General features: G+C 45.8%; 1 protein-coding gene across 1 annotated transcript in view; it reads left to right on the top strand.

Moving 5' to 3' along the window:
* The window catches only part of nmnat2 (nicotinamide nucleotide adenylyltransferase 2), a 312,435-nt gene that overhangs the window by 110,834 nt on the left and 178,996 nt on the right, over nucleotides 1–22,605 (top strand). Inside the window, exon 2 of the mRNA XM_068036467.1 lies at nucleotides 2,489–2,577. Coding sequence (XP_067892568.1) covers nucleotides 2,489–2,577 — 89 coding nt within the window. The remainder of the gene's footprint in view (nucleotides 1–2,488; nucleotides 2,578–22,605) is intronic.

Genomic DNA, 22,605 nt, shown 5'->3' on the forward strand with positions numbered 1-22,605 from the left:
TTGGATGGTTTCATTTATAAATTTGGTTTGGAATATTTATTTTGTGTTGGCTTTTATTTTACTAATGTGGCCAAGCAGACACTGTGAAGGTCAGTAACAGAGGAAAGGTAAGGTGTGGGACAGTTGTGGACTGAGGAATTGGGGTTATTTTTCCAGATATTGCACTCGGATGAATTATTCACAGACAGCTCGGCCAGAAAGGGCTGTGTAGGTTGCCTCCTCCCTTGCTGCTCCTCCTCAGCTGCTCGTCGTATACCTGGTCCCTCATGATGGGAGGTTGTGCAACTTACAGCATGCCACCATGAATCCTGACACTCACTCTGCCGAATACTGCAGGGCTCCACCAGAGCAGTCCCGGCAGCAGAAGCATTATTTCAGCACAGCGGTGGTCTGCTCTACCACATTTCTTGTGGGAGCAGGGCTGGAATTTTACTCCCCCCCATGGGAGCGGGTGGGGTGGGGCGTAAAATTGTGTAGGAGGCGGTAGGATGCTGTTCCCATCGCCTTCCCGCCCCCGCTGCAATTTTCTGAGCAGCAGGAGAGGTAACAAATGGCCCACCTGTCCCAGGCCATTTGAGGCCCTTAAGTGGTCAATTAATTGCCACTTAAGGGCCTTCTGCCACTGCTGGTATTTTACCAGCGGCGGGCGGGCACTTTGTCAGCTGTGGAGGCCGCCCAGCAATGCCAGGTGGCCTCCTTGTGGGCCCAAGGGGGGCAGCCCTCCTGAACGGGCACTCTATGGCCCACGGAGGGTCCCCCTGCAGCTCCTGTTCCCTCCCCACCCCCACTAGAGCACCTGCCACTGCCTTCCTGATTGACCCCACCCCTCTTGCTGGGGCCCAGCCAATTGTCCTCAGTGAGGCCTAAAACCCCACTTAACATTTGCTGCGCTGGCGCCCATGATCCTCCTGAAGCTGGGTGCAGTCCCAGCAGTGGCCACCACTCCCAGTGGCATTGCTGGGACTGAAGAGCTGCCGGGACCCTGATTGGCCAGCAGTTCTTGTAGGCGGGACCTCCTGCCTCAGAGGAGTGCAAGTCCTGCCCAAGGCCAATTAAGGGCCTGGGCCATGTAAATTCTCTGCATGGCTCCCAGGCCTGGCGGAGGAGGGCTCGCCCCTGACTTTTAAGCCAGTGGGCGCGGCTTCTCCCCCAATGTAAAATTCAAGCCCATGGCTTTTGTTGTACGTATGCTGTGCATGTCTTCATGGGTTGTGCACCAGAGTCAGCAGCCATGTCATCAGTATGAGTGGAATCCCTTTTGTTTGTGGTTCAGTTGACATATGGCACCCACAACGTATGTGTATGCAGTACTTGCATCCTGCACCATCGGGAAGCCTGCAGTCATCACGCTGCTACGTGCTCACTCCTCACGATGCTGCGTGCTCGCTCCTAATGCTGCTGTCTGGCAAGAGAAAATGAAATGTATTCAGTTCTCTTGGAATACAGAGCCTCAGTGACCTCCCTTATGCAACAGTGAACAGCAAAATGGGAGATGTTGCAAATATCGGCTGCTGCATCCTGGAAGGAATCCAATGAATGCTCTGCCTATCTTGTCTGGAAAGAGAGAAGGCAATGTATTCCACTCACTTTGCATTCACTGCATCAGTCACCTCCCTTAGACAATAATGGACGGCGAACTGCGAGCTGTTGGCAATGTCGTCTGCTCTAATCTGAAAGCAGCCCGACGCAAAGAACTGCACGACCACAAACACCTTCACAGTTGCAAAAATCTACAGGGAGTGGTGTAATAGGTGATGAAGGAGTTTATGCTGACTTCAAGGCTTTTGCACAAACTACTTGCTCCCAGACATGGGTGCTTTTGTAAATTTTCCTGTTGGACTACAATATGACAGGGAGAATGAGCAGAGACGACACAGGACAAACGGGACACACTGCAGGAAGTGGGAGGAGGAGGGTGAGATGGGGTCTCAGCAGGAGGCCATACTCGCCCAGGGTGTTCAGGAAGCAATTCTCCTCCCTGAACCTCAGTAAGGAACAGTGTGTGAGACATCTGCGCTTCACTAAGGAGGTCATCACTGAAATCTGCCACCTGCTGCAGCCACAAGTGCAACCTCAGAGCGGGGCTCTTTAACCATCTGCTTTCTGTCATCTGTACTAATATGTCCTTATGTGGTTCAATGCCAAACTTTGTTTGATACCACTCCTGTGAAACATCTTGGACCATTAAGGACATTACATAAATTTAAGCTGTTGTTGAAAGAAACATTTGCTAAAATACAAAGTCTCTTTGGGTTTTCTTTAAGGGGCCTCTTAAAAATTTGCATTTTTCTGTAAATTCCTAAATTTTGTGAAAATGTGTGAGGAAGAAAATTTCAACTTTGAAATTTGTATCTAAATGTCTTCCCTTGATCAGGAGTTAGATAAAATGGAATTGAATGGAAATCAATTAGTGCATTGAAATATAACACTGGATCAAGCATGTGGACCATGCATCTTGTAAATTCACTTTACCTATTTCTGCTTTCAGAAAGAGCCCGTGATTATCTTCACAAGACAGGGCGGTACATTGTGATTGGTGGAATCATCTCACCAGTTCATGACTCCTATGGAAAACAGGTAAAACTGAGCATAATAGTTGTTGTATTTTGAACCCTTAAAGCACTGAAGGTTAGTTTTACCTTTCAAAGCACATGCAGCAACAAACACTACTAGATTTTCAAAAATGATTCAAACCATATAGTCACTAATTTTGCCAGTAACTACTAACTGCTACATGTCTCAAAAGGAAGTGAAGGATTTTCTGCCTTGTAGTATCCAATCTCTCCCTTTCCCCCGTCTCATCAGATTTATTTAAGTCCCGCAGTCCCACTATATCAGGATGGCCAGGTGACCCATCTCTAGGCTCGCATCTCTGTCATTCCAGATGGTTGGTGATCCATAGCATTGGCCCAGATTTTGCAGTTGTAATGCCAGCAAAACCGTCGGCATTCACCATCATTACAAATGTGAAACTCACAGGAACTCTTGGCATCTGCACATGCACAGTTAAATGCAGAAATCCAGAAGTTGTTGTCAGTGATTTGACGCTTTTCCATCGGGTGTGCTGTTGAAGTCCCTGCAGCTAAAAATCTTAGAAGTCACATGAGTTGAAGTGAACTTCCACTTTTACATTTTTAGTATCACTGTAAAAACCCTTCAAGTTACACCTTGTTGAATGAGGTGTAACTGGGTTTTTAACAGCTTACTAAGTTCATAATTACTGCTGAACAACCTTGCTTGCCCTGAAAAAATGTATTTGTGGAATGTCAAATTTCGCCATTATGATAAAATTCCTTAGATTTTCTTTTTTTTTGAAGTTTGTTTGATATTTCAGCTTCTGCCTTAATCCCATGCATATATCTAGATCTTTATTTTGCTGTCTGTAAAAAGATTAAAGAGCGAAGTATAATCAGTGGTTTTTACTTCCTGGTTTGCTGTCTGTGAGAATTCTTCAATGTGATTGGCAGCTTATCCTGCTTGATGACATCACTGTTACTGAATGCAAGAGATCCCCTTGAGCGGACATTAGAATCAAATGGGAAATGACACAGGAAAGGGGAAATTTGCACCACAGAGATTGCTAATTCTTTGTCATCAGCTTCCTTCAAGTTAAATGGCGAGCACTGTTGCTTTGCTGCTGACTGCAAAATCTGAGCCATTGACTCAAGATTCTTTTCTCTCTGTTACATAGGAACATTGGAATATTAACTCGAGTGAGCTAGTCACTCCTTTGAGCATATTCCATCATTCTATTAGATCATGGCTGATCTGTACCTCAACTCCATTTTCTCACCTTTTCTCCCCATACCTTGATACTCTCAGTTAACAAAACTCTTGGTCTTAAAATTTTCAATTGACCCTCCAAACTACAGCATTTCTGGAGGGAGGCGGCTATATTTCCATTACACTTGGTGTGGAGAAAGTGCTTCCAGATTTTACTCCTAAATGACCTAGCCCTAATTTTAAGTTATGCTTCCTTGGTCTAAATTTCCTATTCTCTGTATCTACCCCAGCAAATCTCTATTATCATGTTAAATTCCTTGATTAGATCATCCCCAAAATGTCTAAACTAAATGGAATATAAAGAAAGTTTATGCAACTTGTTCTCTTAATTTAATCCAGTTAACATGGTTGACATCAGGAGTTTGTTCTGTCAGGAATCACAGGTACAAGTCAACGTACAGATCAATAATGGCACAGTGCATTTGAGTACCAACAGTCATATTATTAACATTTTACCTTTCTGCTGTAAGTCTTCTAAATCTGCTTGTGCATTCCTTCAAATAACCTCTGTAAAAATAATGAAGAAAGGACCATTTATTAATCAATTGTACAGTAGTTATGGGTAACATTTGTGATTAATGCATCTGGAGTTTGCCCAAATGTAATGTAGTATAATGGTGATTTCACCTTTAAGAAACTGTACCTTTAAGAGACCAGGCCACTGATACAACTGACGACATCATCAGACAAAAGGAGGAGACACCATTTTGAGGGACACACTCAGCACATGGCTTACAAAGAGTACACATCGACCAGTGAGAAAAAGACCTGGACCTGAGATCATTGCAATATCAATAAATAACACAATAAATAATGTTTGTGTTGAATCCAAATATAAAGCTTATGGCTATCATTTAATGAAGACTTAAGAACATAGCACAACACTACATTTTCTAGCAACGAGGAGGGAAAAAAAGGAAAGGATGAGGCACAGAAGGATCCAAGGACAGGCAGAAAACACAGACAAAAAAATGTCGAGAGAAAACCAGGACTGGATCAGAGAGAAAACCTGGACTGGATCAGAAAAAAAAAAATGTTCTCCATATTTAAGCAGAAGCAATCACCATATGTGCACAACAATTGCCAGTCTTTCCAGCCCTTACAGAAACAGGCAGGTCACACTGGAGCAAATGTCTAGCAAGATTCGAATGCCTGATGGTGGCGCTCGATAGCAATATACCCCAAAGAAAGAGAGCGTTACTCCTACACTATGCTGGACCAATAGTCGATGATATTTCCGATACATTCACAGACACTGGAACTGACGATTATGATGCAGTGAAGAATGCTCTAACAAGATATTTTCAAATCCTCACTATGAAATTTATATCTTCAAGCAAGCAAAACAAGATAAGTGTGAGACCATTGACCACCACGTGATGAGACTCAGAAGTCTGAGCCAGACTTGCTACTTCACGGAGGTGGACAAAGAAATCATCTCCCAGACCATTATGACATGGCAATCACCAAGACTAAGAAGGCAAGACTTGATTCATTAAACTTGCAAAGGTTACTTGATATTGGCAGAACACTGGAAGTCAGCGAAAGACAAGTCAAAGTCTTAGAAGGGAAAGAGGTAAATAACATAAGACAAGAATCCCCTGAGGCCAGGTCAGGATTGTCAACAGAATCTGTGACTGCCACAAGAGATTTGGTTTCACCAGAGAAACACATCAAACACAAGGGCACAGAGGAAACCCAGAGAAAAATCCGAGGCACGTCAAGGAAGACCAAGACAGAGATCACAATCATCTCACGTTTGAACATACAATCATTATGGTGGTGTATATCCTCACTGCAAAACTTGTCCTGTGAGAGGAAAGAAATGTAATGCCTGTGGAAAATTGAGACATTTCACAAGAGAGTACCAATCAATACCTGCAGATGACATAGAGTTGAATGCTAGAAGGAAGATTACATAGTCTCAGCACAAGAGAAGATTTGTGTTGCTCACAACCATAAGTACCGATGCTTGCCCATATGCGATGTGTTCATAGGAAATTCAACAATCTCTCCAGTAATTGACTCCGGAACAAGAGTCAACATAATGGATACTCCGACATTTCACGCGTTACAGGCAAAACAGAAACTGCAATTGAACAAGCTAATATCTAAAATGGTACATGTCAACTCTTTTACATACATTACAAACACAAATTGACAGCAGCAAAAACATTTGTTTCATACTTCTTCTTAGGCAGTCCCTCAGGATTGAGGATGACTTACTCTCACTCTAGTTCGATGGGTTCTGAGATGGCTGATAAGTCCAGTGCAGACTCTGCCACATGAGGGGCAGGTGGTTCTTGAAGGGTGAGGTCAGATGAGTAATTTGGAGATTTGTGCGCTCCCTCCAATGCCTCAACTTCACTTCTTCCTTCGCATGTTCCTGAAGAAGTCCCTCAAGGTGTACGATGCCTTCCCGAATGAGGTTTCTCCATCTAGCATGGTCATGAGCCAGGGACTTCCACGAGTTAATGGGGATGTTTGATATCTTCAGGGATGCTTTGAGAACATCTCTAAGGCATCTCCACTGTCCTCCTGGGAGTCTCCTGCCGTGACCAAATTCTGAGTTGAACAGCTGCTTCGGGAGTCTGGTGTCAGGCATGCGAACAACATGTCCCGTCCAGCGGAGCTAGTTTTGGGTGATTCGCGCCCCGATGCAAGGCAGGTTGACTTGGGGGAGGACACTGCTGTTTGATCGCCTTTCTTGCCACTGGATCTGGAGGATCTTGCAGAAGCACCTCTGGTGGTACTTCTCCAGTGCTTTGTGGTGCCTGCTGTAGATTATCCAAGTCTCCGAAGCCTATAGGAGCACAGGGATCACTGCTGCCCGGTAAACCATGATTTTCGTCTTGGGTTTGAGAACCTGACCCTCAAGTACTCTCTTCCTCAGTACTTCACTAATTACCTGACTGTACCAATTAATAATTGTTGGCTTTTCACTAGTGCTTCCTGTTTTGTGACTCTCATTTGAACTGGTAATAGCATCTGTTAACTGGAAAAAGCACTTGATTGAAATGTTAGTGGTTTGTGCTTAAACGTACATATTGGCTTTACACATAACTTATGTTGAAAAATCCCAACTGAGATTCAGCCGCCATTTTTCCATAATGTTTGGTGTATGTATAGTGGTCATTGCAAAATTCATGTTTTATTTTTAAACTGTGTGCAGATCAGATATTCAATGTTAGATTTATCTTGATAACCTGAGTCTGAATTCAAGAGCTGTAATGTTTTGGTTTCATTCCTGGTGTCATGCATGCCCCCACCTGCCAAGAGTGAGGCACACATTATTTCACCACATGAACATTGAAAACTTAAAGATATTGCTGGGAAGAAAAGAGGGCCTATCACAAGGAATTGCCAGGCCCCTCGCCAGAAGGACCTTTTTTGCATACTGGCAGACAGTGTTGGAACAAAGGACTCAGTCCCTACTTCTCCAATACACAGAAGACATGGTCAGGCCAGTTTAGTCACATGACTAACTGGTTGTTTGAATTTGAACTTGCCATTGGAAACTCAGAAAGCTCTTTTCTCCTGGACTGAGAACACCTCTGTCCTGTCTGCACCCATCTCACTCTCATGGAACTGAAGACCCATTGAAGACACAGGAACTCCAAGTGAGAAAAGTCTCTACAGTGGACAAGGTTTAAGAAGAATACTGGGCCCCAATGAAAATCAAGACTACTTACAAAAAGACTACAGTGAGCTTGAAGCACAGTAAAACCCCTCTTCAGAGATTGCCTCAACTTGTTTTTACTTCATTTTTCTTCTGCTCTTTTCTGTCTCCATTTGCATGTGCGTATCACGTATGCATGCTGGCGTGGGGTGCGGCATTAACCGAATTAGAGTTGAAGTTTAAGGTTTAATAAATTTCACTTTTCTTCTTTAAACCTGAGAAAGCCTGTTTATGCTCATTTCTTTGCCTTATAATTGGAAAGTGGTGAACAAGGATTTATTAAGGGGGAGCTCAAAACACAGTGTGTTTAAAAATTAAACCCTGTTACAATAAGACCAGGTGAAGACAGTAAAAGACCCCGAGACACATTTCTCACCTGGTCATAACGCTGGAAACATGAAGTGTTACTGTTTGTGTTTTTGAAGAATTAGACAAGCTAAATAAGCTGTTGAAGGTTGAAAGTACTGTGTAGTTGGGCCAGTATCTTAGAACATGTTGACATTGAACTTGTAATATTGGTGAAAATTTGTTCTTTTATTCTTTTTCTTTTTCTTGCTGGCAGCTCACCAGTAAATGCACCTGCCAAATGGAAAATCAGTAATTTTAATTGAGGGTTTTTACCTATTTTACTCATTATAATCAAAGTTGGCCAGATATGGCCAGGATTTTACCAGCCCTCTGGATACAGGCTGGGAGGCGGGAAGGCTGGTAAAATGGCAGCGGAAAGCATCAGGTGGGAAGCCAAACGTCTTCCCGTCACCACGGGATATTTCCAGAAGCAGGATCGGCAGTGGCTTAGCACCCACCGACCGGAGATGGGCTGCCAATTAATCGAATTAACTGGGCTATCAACAGCCATTTTGCGTCCCTGCTGGCATTTTACTGGTGTCAGAAGCCCCCTGCCATGGGGGGGGAAACCACCAGGTACATTGAGGCAGCTTCCCAGTGGATTTCCGAAAGGGGGGGTGGCCTTCCTTTCTGGGGGCTTCATATCCCATGGAGGGCCCCGCCGGCAGCAATGCCTGCCTCTGCGGTTCCGACACTTCCGCGAGAGTGTTCATCCCTCCGATCACAGGGCCTGCCTGCCTGGCCCGACACATTAAAAAAATTTCTTAACCGCCCTCTTCTCCCTGCAGCCGCAGCGGCGGCCTGCTCTATCAGTGGCGCTGCTGAGCTGCTAGCCCTTTGATTAGGGTGGCAACTTGGCGAGGCAGGCCGTTGTCCTTAATTGGACGGCAGTCCCAGCGGTGGCCACTTAATTGGCTTCTGCCGGTAAAATCCCCCCCCCACCATGGTCCCACTGTTCATCCACATAGGCTCAGGACCCGCAGCGTGCTGCAAAATTTCAACGACCTTCACCAAGAGTGGCTTGGTAGCACCACTCCTGACTGAGCTGGCTGAGTCCTGAAGGACATAGCTGCCAGACTGGGTCGGTGGCAGGTGGTGCCAGAACCAACAAGAGGGAAAAACCTACTAGACCTTGTCCTCACCAAACAACCTGTTGCAGTTGCATCTAACCATGACAGTATTGGTTGGAGTGACCACCGCATAGTTCCTGTGGAGACAAAGTCCCATCTTCACATTGAGGATACCCTCCATTGTGTTGTGTGGCAGTACTACCATGCTAAATGGGATAGATTTCAAACAGATCTAGCAATGCAAAACTGGGCATCTATGAGGCGCTGTGGGCCATCAGCAGCAGCAGAATTGTATATGACCACAATCTGTAACCTCATGACCTAGCATACCCCTCACTCTATCATTACCATCAAGCCAAGGAATCAACCTTGGTTCAATGAAGAGTGCAGGAGGGCATTCCAGGAGCAGCACCAGGCATACCTCAAAATGAGGTGTCAACCTGGTGAAGCTACAACACACAGGACTACCTGCGTGCCAAACAGAGGAAGCGGCATGCAATAGACAGGACTAAGTGATCCCACAACCAATGGATCAGATCAAAGCTTTGCAGTCCTGCCACATCCAGTCGTGAATGGTGGTGGACAATTAAACAACGAACAGTAGGAGGAGGCGCCACAAATATCCCCATCCTCAATGATGGGGGAGCCCAGCACAACAGTGCAAAAGACATGTCTGGAGTATTTGCATTCATCTTCAGCCAAAAGTGAGATCCATCCCGGCCTTCTCCTGAGGTCCCCAGCATCACAGATGCCAATCTTCAGCCAATTCAATTCACTCCATGTGATATCAAGAAATGACTGAAGGCACTGGATACCACAAAGGTTATGGGCCCTGGCAATATCCTGGCAATAGTACTGAAGAACTAGACATGCCCTTAGCCAAGCTCTTCCATTACAGCTACAACACTGTCATCGATCCAACAATGTGGGAAATTGCCCAGGTATGTCCTGTCTACAAAAAGCAGGACAAATCCAATCCAACCAGTTACCGCCCCATGAGCCTCATCTCGATCATCAGCAAAGTGATGGAAGGTGTCATCAACAGTGCTATCAACAGGCACTCAGCAATAAGCTGCTCACCGATGCTAAGTTTGGGCTGTGCCAGGGTCACTTGGCTCCTGACCTCATGACAGCTTTGGTCCAAACATGAACAAAAGAGCTGAGCTCAAGAGGTGAGGTGAGAGTGACTGCCCTTGACATCAAAGCAGCATTTGACCAAGCATGGCATCAAGGAGACTTAGCAAAACTGAAGTCAACGGGGGAAAAATCTCCGCTGGTTGGAGTCATACCGAGCACAAAGGAAGATGATTGTGGTTGTTGGAGGTCAATCATCTCAGGCCCAGGACATCATTGCAAGAGTTCCTCAGGATAGTGTCTTGAGGCCCAACCATCTTCAGCTGCTTCATCAATGACCTACCTTCAATCATAAGGTCAGAAGTGGGTATGTTCGCTGATGATTTTACAATATTCAGTATCATTCGCAGCTCCTCAGGTACTGAAGCAGTGCCCAAATGCAGCAAGACCAGGACAACATCCAGGCTTGGGCTGATGAGTGGCAAGTAACATTTGTGACACACAAGTGCCAGGCAATGACCATCTCCAACAAGAGAGAATCTAACCACCTCCCCTTGACATTTAATGGCATTACCATCGCTGAATTCCCGACTATCAACATCCTGGGGGTTACCATCGACCAGAAACTGAACTGGATCAGCCACATAAATACTATGGCTACAAGAGCAGGTCAGAGGCTGGGAATTCTGCAGAGAGTAACTCACCTCCTGACTCCCCAAAGCCTGTCCACCATCTACAAGGCACAAGTCAAGAGTGTGATGGAATATTGTCCACTTGCCTGGATGAGTGCAGCTCCAACAACACTCAAGAAGCTCAACACTATCCAGGGCAAAGCAGCTGCTTGATCGGCACCCCATTCACCAACTTAAACATTTACTCCCTCCATCACTGACGCACAGTGACAGCAGTGTGTACTAAATACAAGATGCACTGCAGCAACTCACCAACGCTGCTTCGACAGCACCTTCCAAACCCGCGACCTCTACCACCTAGAGGGACAAGGGTGGCAGACGCAAGGGAACACCATCACCTGCAAGTTTCCCTCCAAGCCACACACCATCCTGACTTGGAAATATATCGCTGTCACTGGGTCAAAATCCCGGAACTCCCTTCCTAACAGCACTGTGGGTGTACCTAAGCCCCAAGGACTGCAGCGATTCCAAAAGGCAGCTCACAACCACCTTTTCAAGAACAGTTTGGGATGGGCAATAAATGCTGACCTTGCCAGTGACTCCCACATCGCGTGAAAAAAATAAAAAAAATTCTGGCCCAGGTGATCCGTTTGTTGCAGTAAAATGTTTGTTAATAGTGAGGTTCCTTGCTGAAGCAGTCAATTCTACAGACTGATTTACAAGTTTTGTTGTTCTTTAACAGCCAGCAGAAGGCACAATATCAATGGTGGCAGTCAAACAAAGTCAGTTTTTTCCTATCATAGATGTTTGGAAGTTTCTATATTACATTTATGATGGATCGCTATCCTCCCATTGGGGAACTGCCTCAGTTCCTTCAGGTAGGGAACTCACTGTGTGAGGAATCTTTGTTGTAAACTCCCATACTACTATTGTGAAGAAAAAGAAATAAGAACTTGCATTTATATAACACATTTCACGACCTCAAGATGTACCAAAGCAATTTACAGCCAATGAAATTCATTTGAAGTTAGTCACCATTGTAATGTAGGAAATGTGACAGGCAATTTGCAAGTGGCTCCAATGTTAATGTACTTTTTGGACTGAAAGGTTGTTTAGTTACAGTTTCTTTTAAACTTGTGCATATCAGCAACAAAGTGAAAAATGGAAGCTGGGTTAACTGATGGTTGGATCGGCGCGGGAGAAAATGAAAGAACTCAGGCCGGGTTAGGCTCGGGTCGGGTTTCATTTGCAGACCCGAGCCGGCCTTTACCTCAGGCAGTGCAGCACTCCCTCACCTCCTCGAGTGTTAGCCCAGATTTTGTGCTCAAGTCCCTGAAGTGAGGCTTAATCTCTCAACCTTCTGACTGAGAGGTGACAGTGCTACCACTGAGCAATAGCTGACACTGAAGAAAGAAACAATTTGTATTTATAAACCACCCTGCCATGTCCTCAGGAAGTCCCGAAGCATTTACAGCCAGTGAAGTACTTCTGAAGTTAAGTCACTGCTGTTTTGTAGGCAAAGGCAGCAGCTAATTGGAGCACAGCAAGCTCCCACAAACAGCAATGAAATAAGCAACCAGATTACGGCTGGGAATTTCCTCAGAGCTGTTCCTGCTTTTCTGCCATAATTTTACTTGAAGTACAACAGAAACTATTTACATTCAAACATGGCTGGCTGAATTTTACCAGCCTATTGGAGACGGGCTGGGAGGCGGGAAGGTTGGTAAAATGGCGGTGAAAGGCATTGGGAGGGAAGCCTGGCATTTTTACGTCATGACCAGATATTACCAAAAGCGGCCAGGCTGGTGGGAGGAGGTTGTGCTGGAACGCGGCGGAAAGGTAATTAAGCCTGTTAAAGCTGGCAGTTAACAGCGATTTTACCAGATTTTCCTACTTTCTGACGAGCGCACGGGAACAACAGTGCTTCAGAGTCTCGCCAGCTATAATGAGGCTGAGGCTTAGCAGGTTGTCAGTGTTGGCGGCAGTCGGCAGCCATTGCCAGAGGTAGCGTGGCCTGGCAGGGAGGGTGGAGCTGGGTGGATAGCGGAAGTAGCAATTGGGAGCAGAAGCAAATTGCTTAGCACAATGGGGTGTTACAGTCAGGTGAGGAGGGGGTCGAAGAGCTTCCCTCTTCTCCCTCCTTGTTTCACCACAACAGGTTTAATTCTTTCTTAAAGTGGATGTACTGACCAATTCAGTATGTGTTTGATTACTTACTATGATCATAACAAGAACCAATTGGACAGATTTTCTTGAGTAAATAAAGAAAGCCTGGTGTCTCTCTCCTCACAGTTCTTTGCAATGTGGGATACAGTGTTGCAAACTAGGAGATCATCTTGAGCTGAAAGGATGACTTTGCTGGCAGCTTGTCTTTTAAAAATGTCTTTGAAAAAGATATATAAATTCAGACCTCCAGTCAGTAGATTAAAGAAAATTATCATTCAGCAAAGCACATTAGGGTAACAGGGAGCATTCTGCTTGAGTGCCCTCTTGGACTTGGCACCTGTGTGTGCAGAACAAGGGGGTGGGAGGCCCAGAGAACTGAGTGCAGCTATTTGCCGTGGGCCTCATTCACTCAGGCTTTGAGACCTCCAGTAAGAAGGAGCATCAGAGAGGGAGAAAGCTGTGGCACAGACAGCAGGGCAGCAGTGACCAGAAGATCACCAGGCTCATGAACCAGGAAGGGGGCAGGGAGGAGGAGGGTACAGAAGGGCACCAACCAGCCACTTGCGCGCAGACAACAATAACCCCCAAGGTGTCAACTGTCAGAGGCTCAACTTCCTGTAAATGTCGGAGCAGCAGTATTGCCAAAGACTGCGCCTCTCCAGGGAGGTGGTCACTGAGCTGTGTGCCATGATGGCGGATAAGCTGAGCCCTTTGGAGAGGGGCAGGCGCCCAATGCCTGTCACATTGAAGGTCACTACAGCACTGAATTTCTACACCTCGGGATCATTCCAGGGATCTTCAGGACATACCTATGGGATCTCCCAGTCTGTGGATCATTGATGCATCAAGATGGTCACCAATGCTATGTTCAAGAGGGCCAGCCAGTACATTCAGTTTCACACTGATCTGGACAGTCAGGCTCAGTGGGGGTTAGGATTCGGGGCTGTCCTGGATTCCCCCAGGTGCAGGGTGTCATCGACTGCATGAATGTGGCCATCAAGGGTCCCACAGACCAGACAGGAACCTTCATCAACAGAAAGGGCTTCCACTTGCTCAATGTACAACTGGTCTGTGACCACCACAAATGGATCCTTCAGGCCTGTGTAAGATTCCCGGGAAGCTTCCACGACGCCTACATACCAAGGTAGTCCCAGGTGCCTGACCCTTTCAGGCCCCCTGCATGCCTTCAAGGATGGATACTGGGTGACGAGCTCTACCCACTAAAAAGATGGCTACTTACCCCTGTGAGGAACCCAAGCACAGATGCAGAGGAAAGATAGAACAGCTGCCACAGGACAACGAGTGACCATTGAGCAGGCCATAGGCCTTCAGAAGATGTGATTCAGATGCCTGGATAGACCTGGTGGAGCCCTTAAATATACCCCAGTAAGGGTCTCGTGTATCGTGATGGTGTGCTGTGCTCTACACAAGCTGGCTCCACAGTGGGGATGAAGTTTTGAGCAATGAGGACATCCTGGAGTGTGATGCCTCCTCCGAGGATGAGGAAATGGAGGGGGATGGTGATCAGGCACAACAGCATGAAGATTCCGAGGGACGGTGGGCAAGGCACAAGGGAGGCTCGCGACTCGCTAACACAGGCACGTTTCACATGAACCTTAGATACACACACCCAGTCAGTCCAATACATCATCCTTCTGCAGCCCTGTTGTTGTTTCCTTGATTGCCCGTCATCACATGAGTCAACAGCACAGGAAATGCCATGACCTCGCTCTGTGTGCTCCTTCCCATCACACCCTTTATGGGAGCCAATGAACTGTTAATGGCCCAATAGTGTTTAAAATGTACAGGATTCTTTTAGTAGTGGACAATTTTACAATAAATTTAAGACACATACATATGAAGGTGATATCTAATATCAAAATATAAACCCATGAAATCCAAGTGGAGCTAGGTGGAAATTTTCATGAACTTGCGGGTGCTCCTATATGGTGCTCCCCTGTGCTGTCAGCTGAGGTGGAGGCAGGTTGCTGACCTTTCTGCTCTGTGGCTTTCAATGACTGTAACGGTTGTCCTTTAGTTGCCTGAGGCATGGAGGGTCCCGCATACTGAGGGCCTCCTCCACAGGCGCAGGAGCCCTCTCTGTCTCTGCAGCTTCACGAGGTGCTGTTGTCATTGGCAGAGCAGCTAAGGAGCTGCCGTCCATGCCAGGAGTGCCCTGAGAGGAGCCCTCAGATGCTGCAGACTGCCTCTCCTTCACATTTTCAGGGCATACTTGCTCACCTGAGGAGTCTGAGGACCAGGTGATAGCTCCAAGTGTCTCATACCCCTCTCATCCAGTTATTGCTCCACAGAGCTCATGGAGGTGATGTTGGCATGCAGGTCTGCTTGAATCTCCAGCATCCACCATGTGATATACTGGATTATGGCTCTCCATGAGTGTTGCCAATCTCTTGATGGAAGAAGCCATGCGTGTGCACACCAGAGTCATGTCTACACTCGTTGTCTGGATGGATTCCTCCATCATTCGCACATGGTTGTGCATAGCCACTGGAATCTCCTCCAGACATTCCTGCACCTCAAGCTGCAGCTCCAGCATCTGCCGCCTTGTGGATGACTGAAGCTGAGCATCTCCGGGCCCTCTCACAGTCCTCCGAGTGTGAGTGACCTCGGCTGTCACTGTCTCTGTCAGCTGATCTGGCGCATCCGTGCCATGCTCACCAGACTGTGACTCCATTACTAACTGCACACCACTACCCACCAATGTGAGAGTATCTGCACTGGTGGAGGGTGCGGAAGGATGATGTGATGGTGCACCCTCTGAAGTCTCCTCCTCCTCCTAGGAGCTGGGATGCTGTCGTTCAGTCTCACTGGTGGCCATACTTATCCATGACTTGCAAGAGAGATAAGACTGATGAGAGGGCTAAACACTTTCCAACACCTCCTTCTAACTAATCATCTGGAGCTCTTTGTGAGCAGTTATGCACACATGGGCACCATCGACAAGGCACGAGTCAGGAGTGTGATGTAATACTCTCCACTTGCCTGGACGGGTGCAACTCCAACAACACAAGAAGCTCGACACCATCCAGGACAAAGCAGCCCACTTGATTGGCAACCCATCAACAAACAGTCAATCTCTCCACCACCAACACACAGTGGCATCAGTGTGTACCATCTACAAGATGCTCTGCAGCAACGCACCAAGGCTCTTGAGACAGCACCTTCCAAACCCATGACCTCGACCATCTAGAAGGACAATGGCAGTAGATGCATGGGAGCACCACCACCTGCAAATTCCCATCCTGACTTGGAACTATATCACTGTTCCTTCACTGTCACTGGGTCAAAATCCTGGAACTCCGTTCCCAACAGCACTGTAGGAGTACCTATCCCACATGGACTGCAGCGGTTCAAGAAGGCAGCTCACCACCACCTTCTCAAGGGCAATTAGGGATGGGCAATAAATGCTGGCCTACCCAGTGACGCCAACATCCCAGGAACGAATAAAAAAAATACTTTGTGCTCATCAGAGGATCTCTTGCGCCCATTCATTGGGCCGCTCACTCTCTCCGGGCTCCACACCGTAATTGCCTTGCCTGCCTCCATTCCAGTCAGCTCCAGTGCCTCTTCCTCATTGGAGTGAGGATGGCTATGTAGGGCATGCTTCCTCCAGTTCTTGACATTTCCCATGCATTGTGAGCTCTTTTCTTCTGCAAGTACATACATTCCATTGTCAGTGTCCCAGCAGAGAGAGGCACGACTCCTATGTTGGTGACAGCCTGACTCTCCAACATATCACCACAGGCTTACCTCCTGCTTACAGCCAATCAGCACTGGCTGTGCAGGAGTTCCCTCTGCCTGACTGCTGTGCTGCATTGAAAAACTGACATGCATCTGACAGTCAATGCTGATGCCTGGGCAGCTCTATTGATTGATGGGTAATGCCCTTCGCCAATCTCTTATTCACCCTCAGTCACATTTAAGGCTGCAAGCTTGATGTTATGCACTGCACTCACCTTGCCAGAATGCATCAGGTTATTGACCCTTTTTTGGCACTGCCGCCAGGTACAAGGGGCAACCCCGCAGCTGCTGACCTCCTCTGCAACCTCCATTCAGGCCTGCTTGATCTGCTGCGTCTGTTTCCTCCTGCTGTCCCGAGGGAACAGGACTTCCCTCTGTCCACTTACAGCCTGGAGGAGTCCCTCCAGAGAGGCATTGTTGAATCTTAGGGTGGCCCTTGACTGACCTCCTGCCATGTCTTCACTTAGTACTGCTGCCAGGGCTCTCTCACTGCTCCCTCCGGGGCTGCTGCATTATCATGTGCTGCTGGCTGGCTTTTAAAGAAGGCACCAGCGTTTCAGGATCCGGAACCTCCCCCTGTCCGTGACGTGTCACTGGACGCATGCCCTGCCTGCCGGCCCTTACGTGGCTGACCCTGACAAACTCTGCCCGCATGGCTCTGCCACTCGTTTTCGGTCCCAGCAGTGGGACTTGCTTCCTTCACGTAAAATTCCAGCTGGTGTTTCCACTGTACTTCTGGTGAAATTATGATGGCTGAGTGGGAACAACTCTGAGAAAATTGCTGGCTAATTTGTTTTGCCGATGTTGATTTAGGAACATATGTTCGCCAGAACATCTGGAGAAGTCCCCTGCTCCTCTTCAAATAATGCCCACCTGGGAGGGCAATCAGTTCCTCAGTTTAACATCTCATCTTAAAAACAGCACCTCTGATACTGCAGCACTCCCTCAGTACGGCACTTAAGTTCAGTGTAGATTATGTACTCAAGTTCTGGAATAGGCCTAAATTCATTGTCTTCTGGCTCAGAGTCAAGAGTGTTGCCATTCCTATCTTCTTTGTGCTGCCTGTTCATTGTTTTATCAGATAACACTAATCAAATGTATCTGCCTGGATCCCACAGGCATTTTCCCTTTGCTGATGGCAATCTCATTAAACATTTGAACAGTGTGTTGTGTATCAAGAATGTTTCATATCAATGCTGAGACACTGAAAGGTTAGGAAAAACTTGGAATCCACTTAGAATAGGTTTGGCTGTGCAAATAAATATAAAAAGGTGGTATTGAAAATTTATAATGCGAGTTCATAGAAATAATTGTTGTCTATAAAAAAAAACTGCTAGCCACAGTTTTGTCTATAACCTCTGTCATTTTTAATCTTTGATTTCGAACACAAACCTGAACACTAGTTTCACAGGTTATCCTTTGGACTAAACAGAACTATATGCTTTGTTCATTCCTACAAAATAAAATGCATATATAAAAATGGGTTAGCACTGCATTACAGAGAAAAAATGTGTGCAACGAATAGATGCTTCATTTTTTTTTGTTTTTCAAATACCTTCTTTGGCCAAAGTCATGTAAAGGTTCAAACCTTTTTCCTTTGTAGTTTTCCTTCTTATCTATTGGTCCATACAACAATCCTGGAAGTGTGAATCTGCCTTGTGCCTGGCTGTATTGGTGGTATGTGGATAAACAGTGAGAAATGGACAATGTTCATAGAATCTACCCTGGAATTTCTCCTTGTACTTCACCTCAAACTGCAGCAGAGAAAAGGTCCTGAAGTACACAATGATCTGGGAAGGCAAAGAAAATCACCCAACATGGATGCTGATGTCCCAGCTAACATTGCCCAGTGACAGGTTGGACAACCACATGAGAGAAATAGACTTGCAGGGCTCCAGGGATCGAGTGGGGGAGTGGGACTGACTGGATAGCTCCGTGGAGAGCTGGCATGAACTTGATAGGCTGAATGGCCTCCTTCTGTGCCATAAATACTCTGACAGGAGGAGAAAATGTCACTGCTTTTGTGGACACAACTTTGAGAAGTTGTTCCACATCTTAACAGTTTTTTTAACTTTATGTCGCATTCCAATTTTCTCCCCATCTCTCCTGACAGTGTTGACTGATGCAGGCATGCAGTCCATGGCTCTGTTACCTTCCTCTGTTACCTTCTTCAAGTGACTATTTTACAAGTGTGAACCTAGACCATGATTGTCAGCAGCCTATTAGACCATTTGTGGGATGGGGTGGGGGAAGCAAGTTTAGTGCTATCACCTAGGCTCAATCAAGATTTTACCCATAATCAAAGTACTCTGTGATGTCCTCTGAATTTTAGTGAGGTTTAGCCAAGTTTCATATAAGGTATGAGACAACGACAGACAGCCAAAGACTGCAGCAGCTGAACATAAAGGCTTCTCCTTTTATTCTGTCTTAGTTTCACTTTCTCTTTGCTAGCATGTATGTTCTACAGCAGCCTGTAGAGTACACAATGCACAATGTAATTGCAATTTCAAAACGCTACAACACTATATCCTTTCCCTCCTTTGTAAAGGAGACACATAGCATGTTTCAATGGTTTGTTTCTAAAACTTTAAACAATAAACTTAAACATAAATAGTTCATCTCATAACATAGTCACTTAAGTATGGTGGGCATTTTCTCTCACAAGTAGGATATAGGATATTTTCTGACATCAGATGTAGTCTCATTTGAATCATGTTCTTCATCTGAGATGTTGATTTCAGAATTGGATTCAATGCTTACGAGTGGTGTTTTCAGTGCTTTGAAGAATGATGCGTTTCTTGTGATGATTTTTGAACTGCACTTAGCAGTGATCATTGATCCATTTGTGTTGGCTGCAACAAATGGTTTGATGACATAAGGGATTGTTTGCTTTCCAATATGACCATCACGTTTCACCAATACTTTATCTCCTGGCTTTAGTGGTGTAGCTCTAAGTTTCATGTTTTGCTCTGCATGTACTTTCATTCGATCCTTCTGTTCTCGATCAATATGCATGCCAATGTGATCATCAGCTCCGCAGGGTAGCTCAGGAAGACATGTGCGTATAGGATGTGCAAAGATGAATGTAGTTGGAGGTTTTCCAGTAATCCAGCAAGGTGTTGCAAAGACAGTGATATAGCTCTTGAGCCATGCCTTGTTCTCAGCTTTAGCTGTACATATCACTTTTTTCAGGGTTTGCATAAATCTTTTGACTTCACCATTAGCTTTTGGCTAACAGAGTGTGATTGTCCTAAGTGTGAACCCTGGATGGTTTGCCAATTTGCTGAATTTATCACTGTTGAATAGGAGTCCATTGCTATGACTTACCATTTGAGGGATTCCAAACAAAGCGAAGATCTAGTCAGGCTTTGGGATGACTGCTTTTGCTGAAGTTGACATAACTAATTCCACAATTGGGAATCTGCTGTAGTTGTCAATGACAACAAGTAAGTAAAAGCAAAATACTGTGGATGCTGGAAATCTGAAATAAAAACAAGAAATGCTGGAAACACTCAGCAGGTCTGGCAGCATCTGTGGAGAGAGAAGCAGAGTTAACGTTTCAGGTCAGTGACAACAAGTAAGTGTTCACCTGTGGGCAAATCTGTGAAATCAATGCTGACTTCAATCCATGGTTCTGGAGGTAGTTCAGACATCTTAAGAGGAGGGTTGTCCTACTTTCTCACTTGGGGGCCACATTTCAATTTTTGCCTTACATGGGGGGCCGGTGAGAAAATTCCAGAAAGATAAAGGCATTAAAAATTTATTTTGCCATGAATCAAAACAACAACAGATTTGCATTTTTGTAAATAAGAATTAAATGAGAAGACTAATTTATTGACCCACTTTCTTGTTATTATGTTGAAAACTGATTTAGTGACATACCGGGCATCGTTTTTGCTTGCATAGGTACTCAATCTCTGCCCATATACATGATCTATGATGAGGAGTATTCCAGATAGATGTCCATCTTGATCTCTTTCTCTCCCTCTTTCTCTCTCTCCCTCCCCTCTCTGCATCTCTCTCTCTACCCCCTCTCTCTGTCTCTCTCTCTCTCTCCCCCCCTTTCTCTCTGTCTGTCTCTGTCTGTCACCACCCACCCCCCCCCCACCCCCGTCTCTGTCTGTGCGTGTCTCTCTCCCTTTCTCTCTGTCTGTGCCTTTCTCTCTCCCCCTCTCTCTTCCCCCTCTGTCTCTCTCACCCCCTCTTTCTCTGTCTCTCTGTCCCCACTCTCTGTCTCTGTGTTCCCTCTCTCCCACTCTCACTTTTTGTCTCTCTCTCCCTCTGCTGTCTCTCTCTCTCCACTCTCTGTGTCTCTGTCTCTCTCTCTCCCCGCTCTCTCTGTCTCTTTTTCTCCCCACTCTCTTTCTGTGTGTCTCTCTTGCTACCCTCTCTCCACTCCCTGTTCCACGCTCCCTGCTCCCCATCTGTGCACTCACCATAAATGTGGATAATAGAGACAGGCTATGAACGCCGCCTCTCCGCTGGGCGCAGCCATATTGTGTGGGAGCCGCATCCTAACAAACCTATAGCTGCCTGCCGGAGTGCCTGACATACCGGCAGTTTACATCCATGGGCCGGATGGAAACCTTTGGAGGGCCGGATTCTGGCCCACGGGCCATATGTTGGACAACCATATTAAGAGGATAGTGAAGATTTGGCATTGTGGTTGCTTAACTTTATGCTCTATCATGCGGTTGATTCCTGGGAACCATACCTTTTCCCAAAGGAGTTGTTTGGTCTTGACTATTCCCTGGTGCCCTTTATGTGCTATATCAACAACCCATTCCCTCAATGAGTGTGGACTGACAATACAATTGTTGCGTAATACAAAATCAAATGTGGTCCTAAAAGTGAACTCATTTAAAACACTGTGAAGATCTTGTCGTGTGAGTGAATTCTTTTATAGACGCTTTCTTGATCACATTTTTCCAGCTTTACGATTCCATAGCCTTCATACGTTGTTGGAAAGCCACATCTTGTTTTGTTGCTGCTTTGATGTCAGCAAGCTTTAGTGACTTTGGTACTGCATTTGTGCTTACTTAGTTAAGATGTTGTTCAGTAATCCTTTCCTCACGACTAGTAGGACTGACTGTCGGCAGCGGATGTCTCAAAAGATAGTCCACTGGTTTGAGTTTGCCTGGCTAATACTCAACTGGAACTCATACTCTTATAGTTTGAGTATCCAACATTCTATTTGAGTGGGTGGTTTGCTATGTGGATTGTTGAACAAACTCACTCGTGGTCTATGATCAGTTATCACTTTAAATTCACTTCCATATATGGAGAGATGAAAGTGTAGGATACCCCATGTGATTGAGAGCGCTTCCCTCTCTGTTTGTGAATAACGTTTCTCTACAGGCAGTAACAATCTGCTTGCCATCACAAAATTGATGGGTTACCTGTCTTGTCTTTCTGTACAAGAACTGCGCCTAAGTGAACCAGGCTTGCGTCCACAACTAGCTGAGTGGTTTTCTCATAGTCGAAATAGGCATTTGTGCTGACAAACGTCATTTGATCTGGTGTACCGCCTCTTTGTGTGATTTAGTCCATTCCCACTTGGTGGTCTCTTTTGTCGCGTAGGGGGGCAGATAGCATAGCGAGATCAGGAAGGAAGCGACTGCAGTATGTGGTGAGTCCTAGCAGACTCCAGACTTCTTGCACACTTGTAGGATCTGCAGCATTTGCAGTGGCTTCAGTTTTCTGTGGATCTGGTGATACTCCTTCACCACTGAACACATGCCCAAAGAATTCAATTCTGTTTTCGTTAAACAAGCACTTGTCTTTGTTCAAGTTGAGGTTACATTCTTTGAGACGTTGTAAGTTTGCACATCTCTCGAGTTCACTTTCAGAGCGGGCATAGATGAGAATGTCATCACTGATGTTCAGTGTGCCTTCAAGTCCTTGAAGTGCAGATTGAATCAAGTACTGAAATACCTCAAAAGTTGAGCCTCTTGTATTGGAAAAATCCGAAGTGAGTAGACAATACAATAAGATATCTCAATTCTTCTGCAAGCTCGATTTGATGGTATCCTGCATTAAAGTCAAGTTTAGTGAAGTGTTTAGCACCATTCACTTTCTCTATGATATCATT

Source organism: Heterodontus francisci, chromosome 8 (assembly GCF_036365525.1).
Source record: "Heterodontus francisci isolate sHetFra1 chromosome 8, sHetFra1.hap1, whole genome shotgun sequence".
NCBI classification, from domain to species: domain Eukaryota; kingdom Metazoa; phylum Chordata; class Chondrichthyes; order Heterodontiformes; family Heterodontidae; genus Heterodontus; species Heterodontus francisci.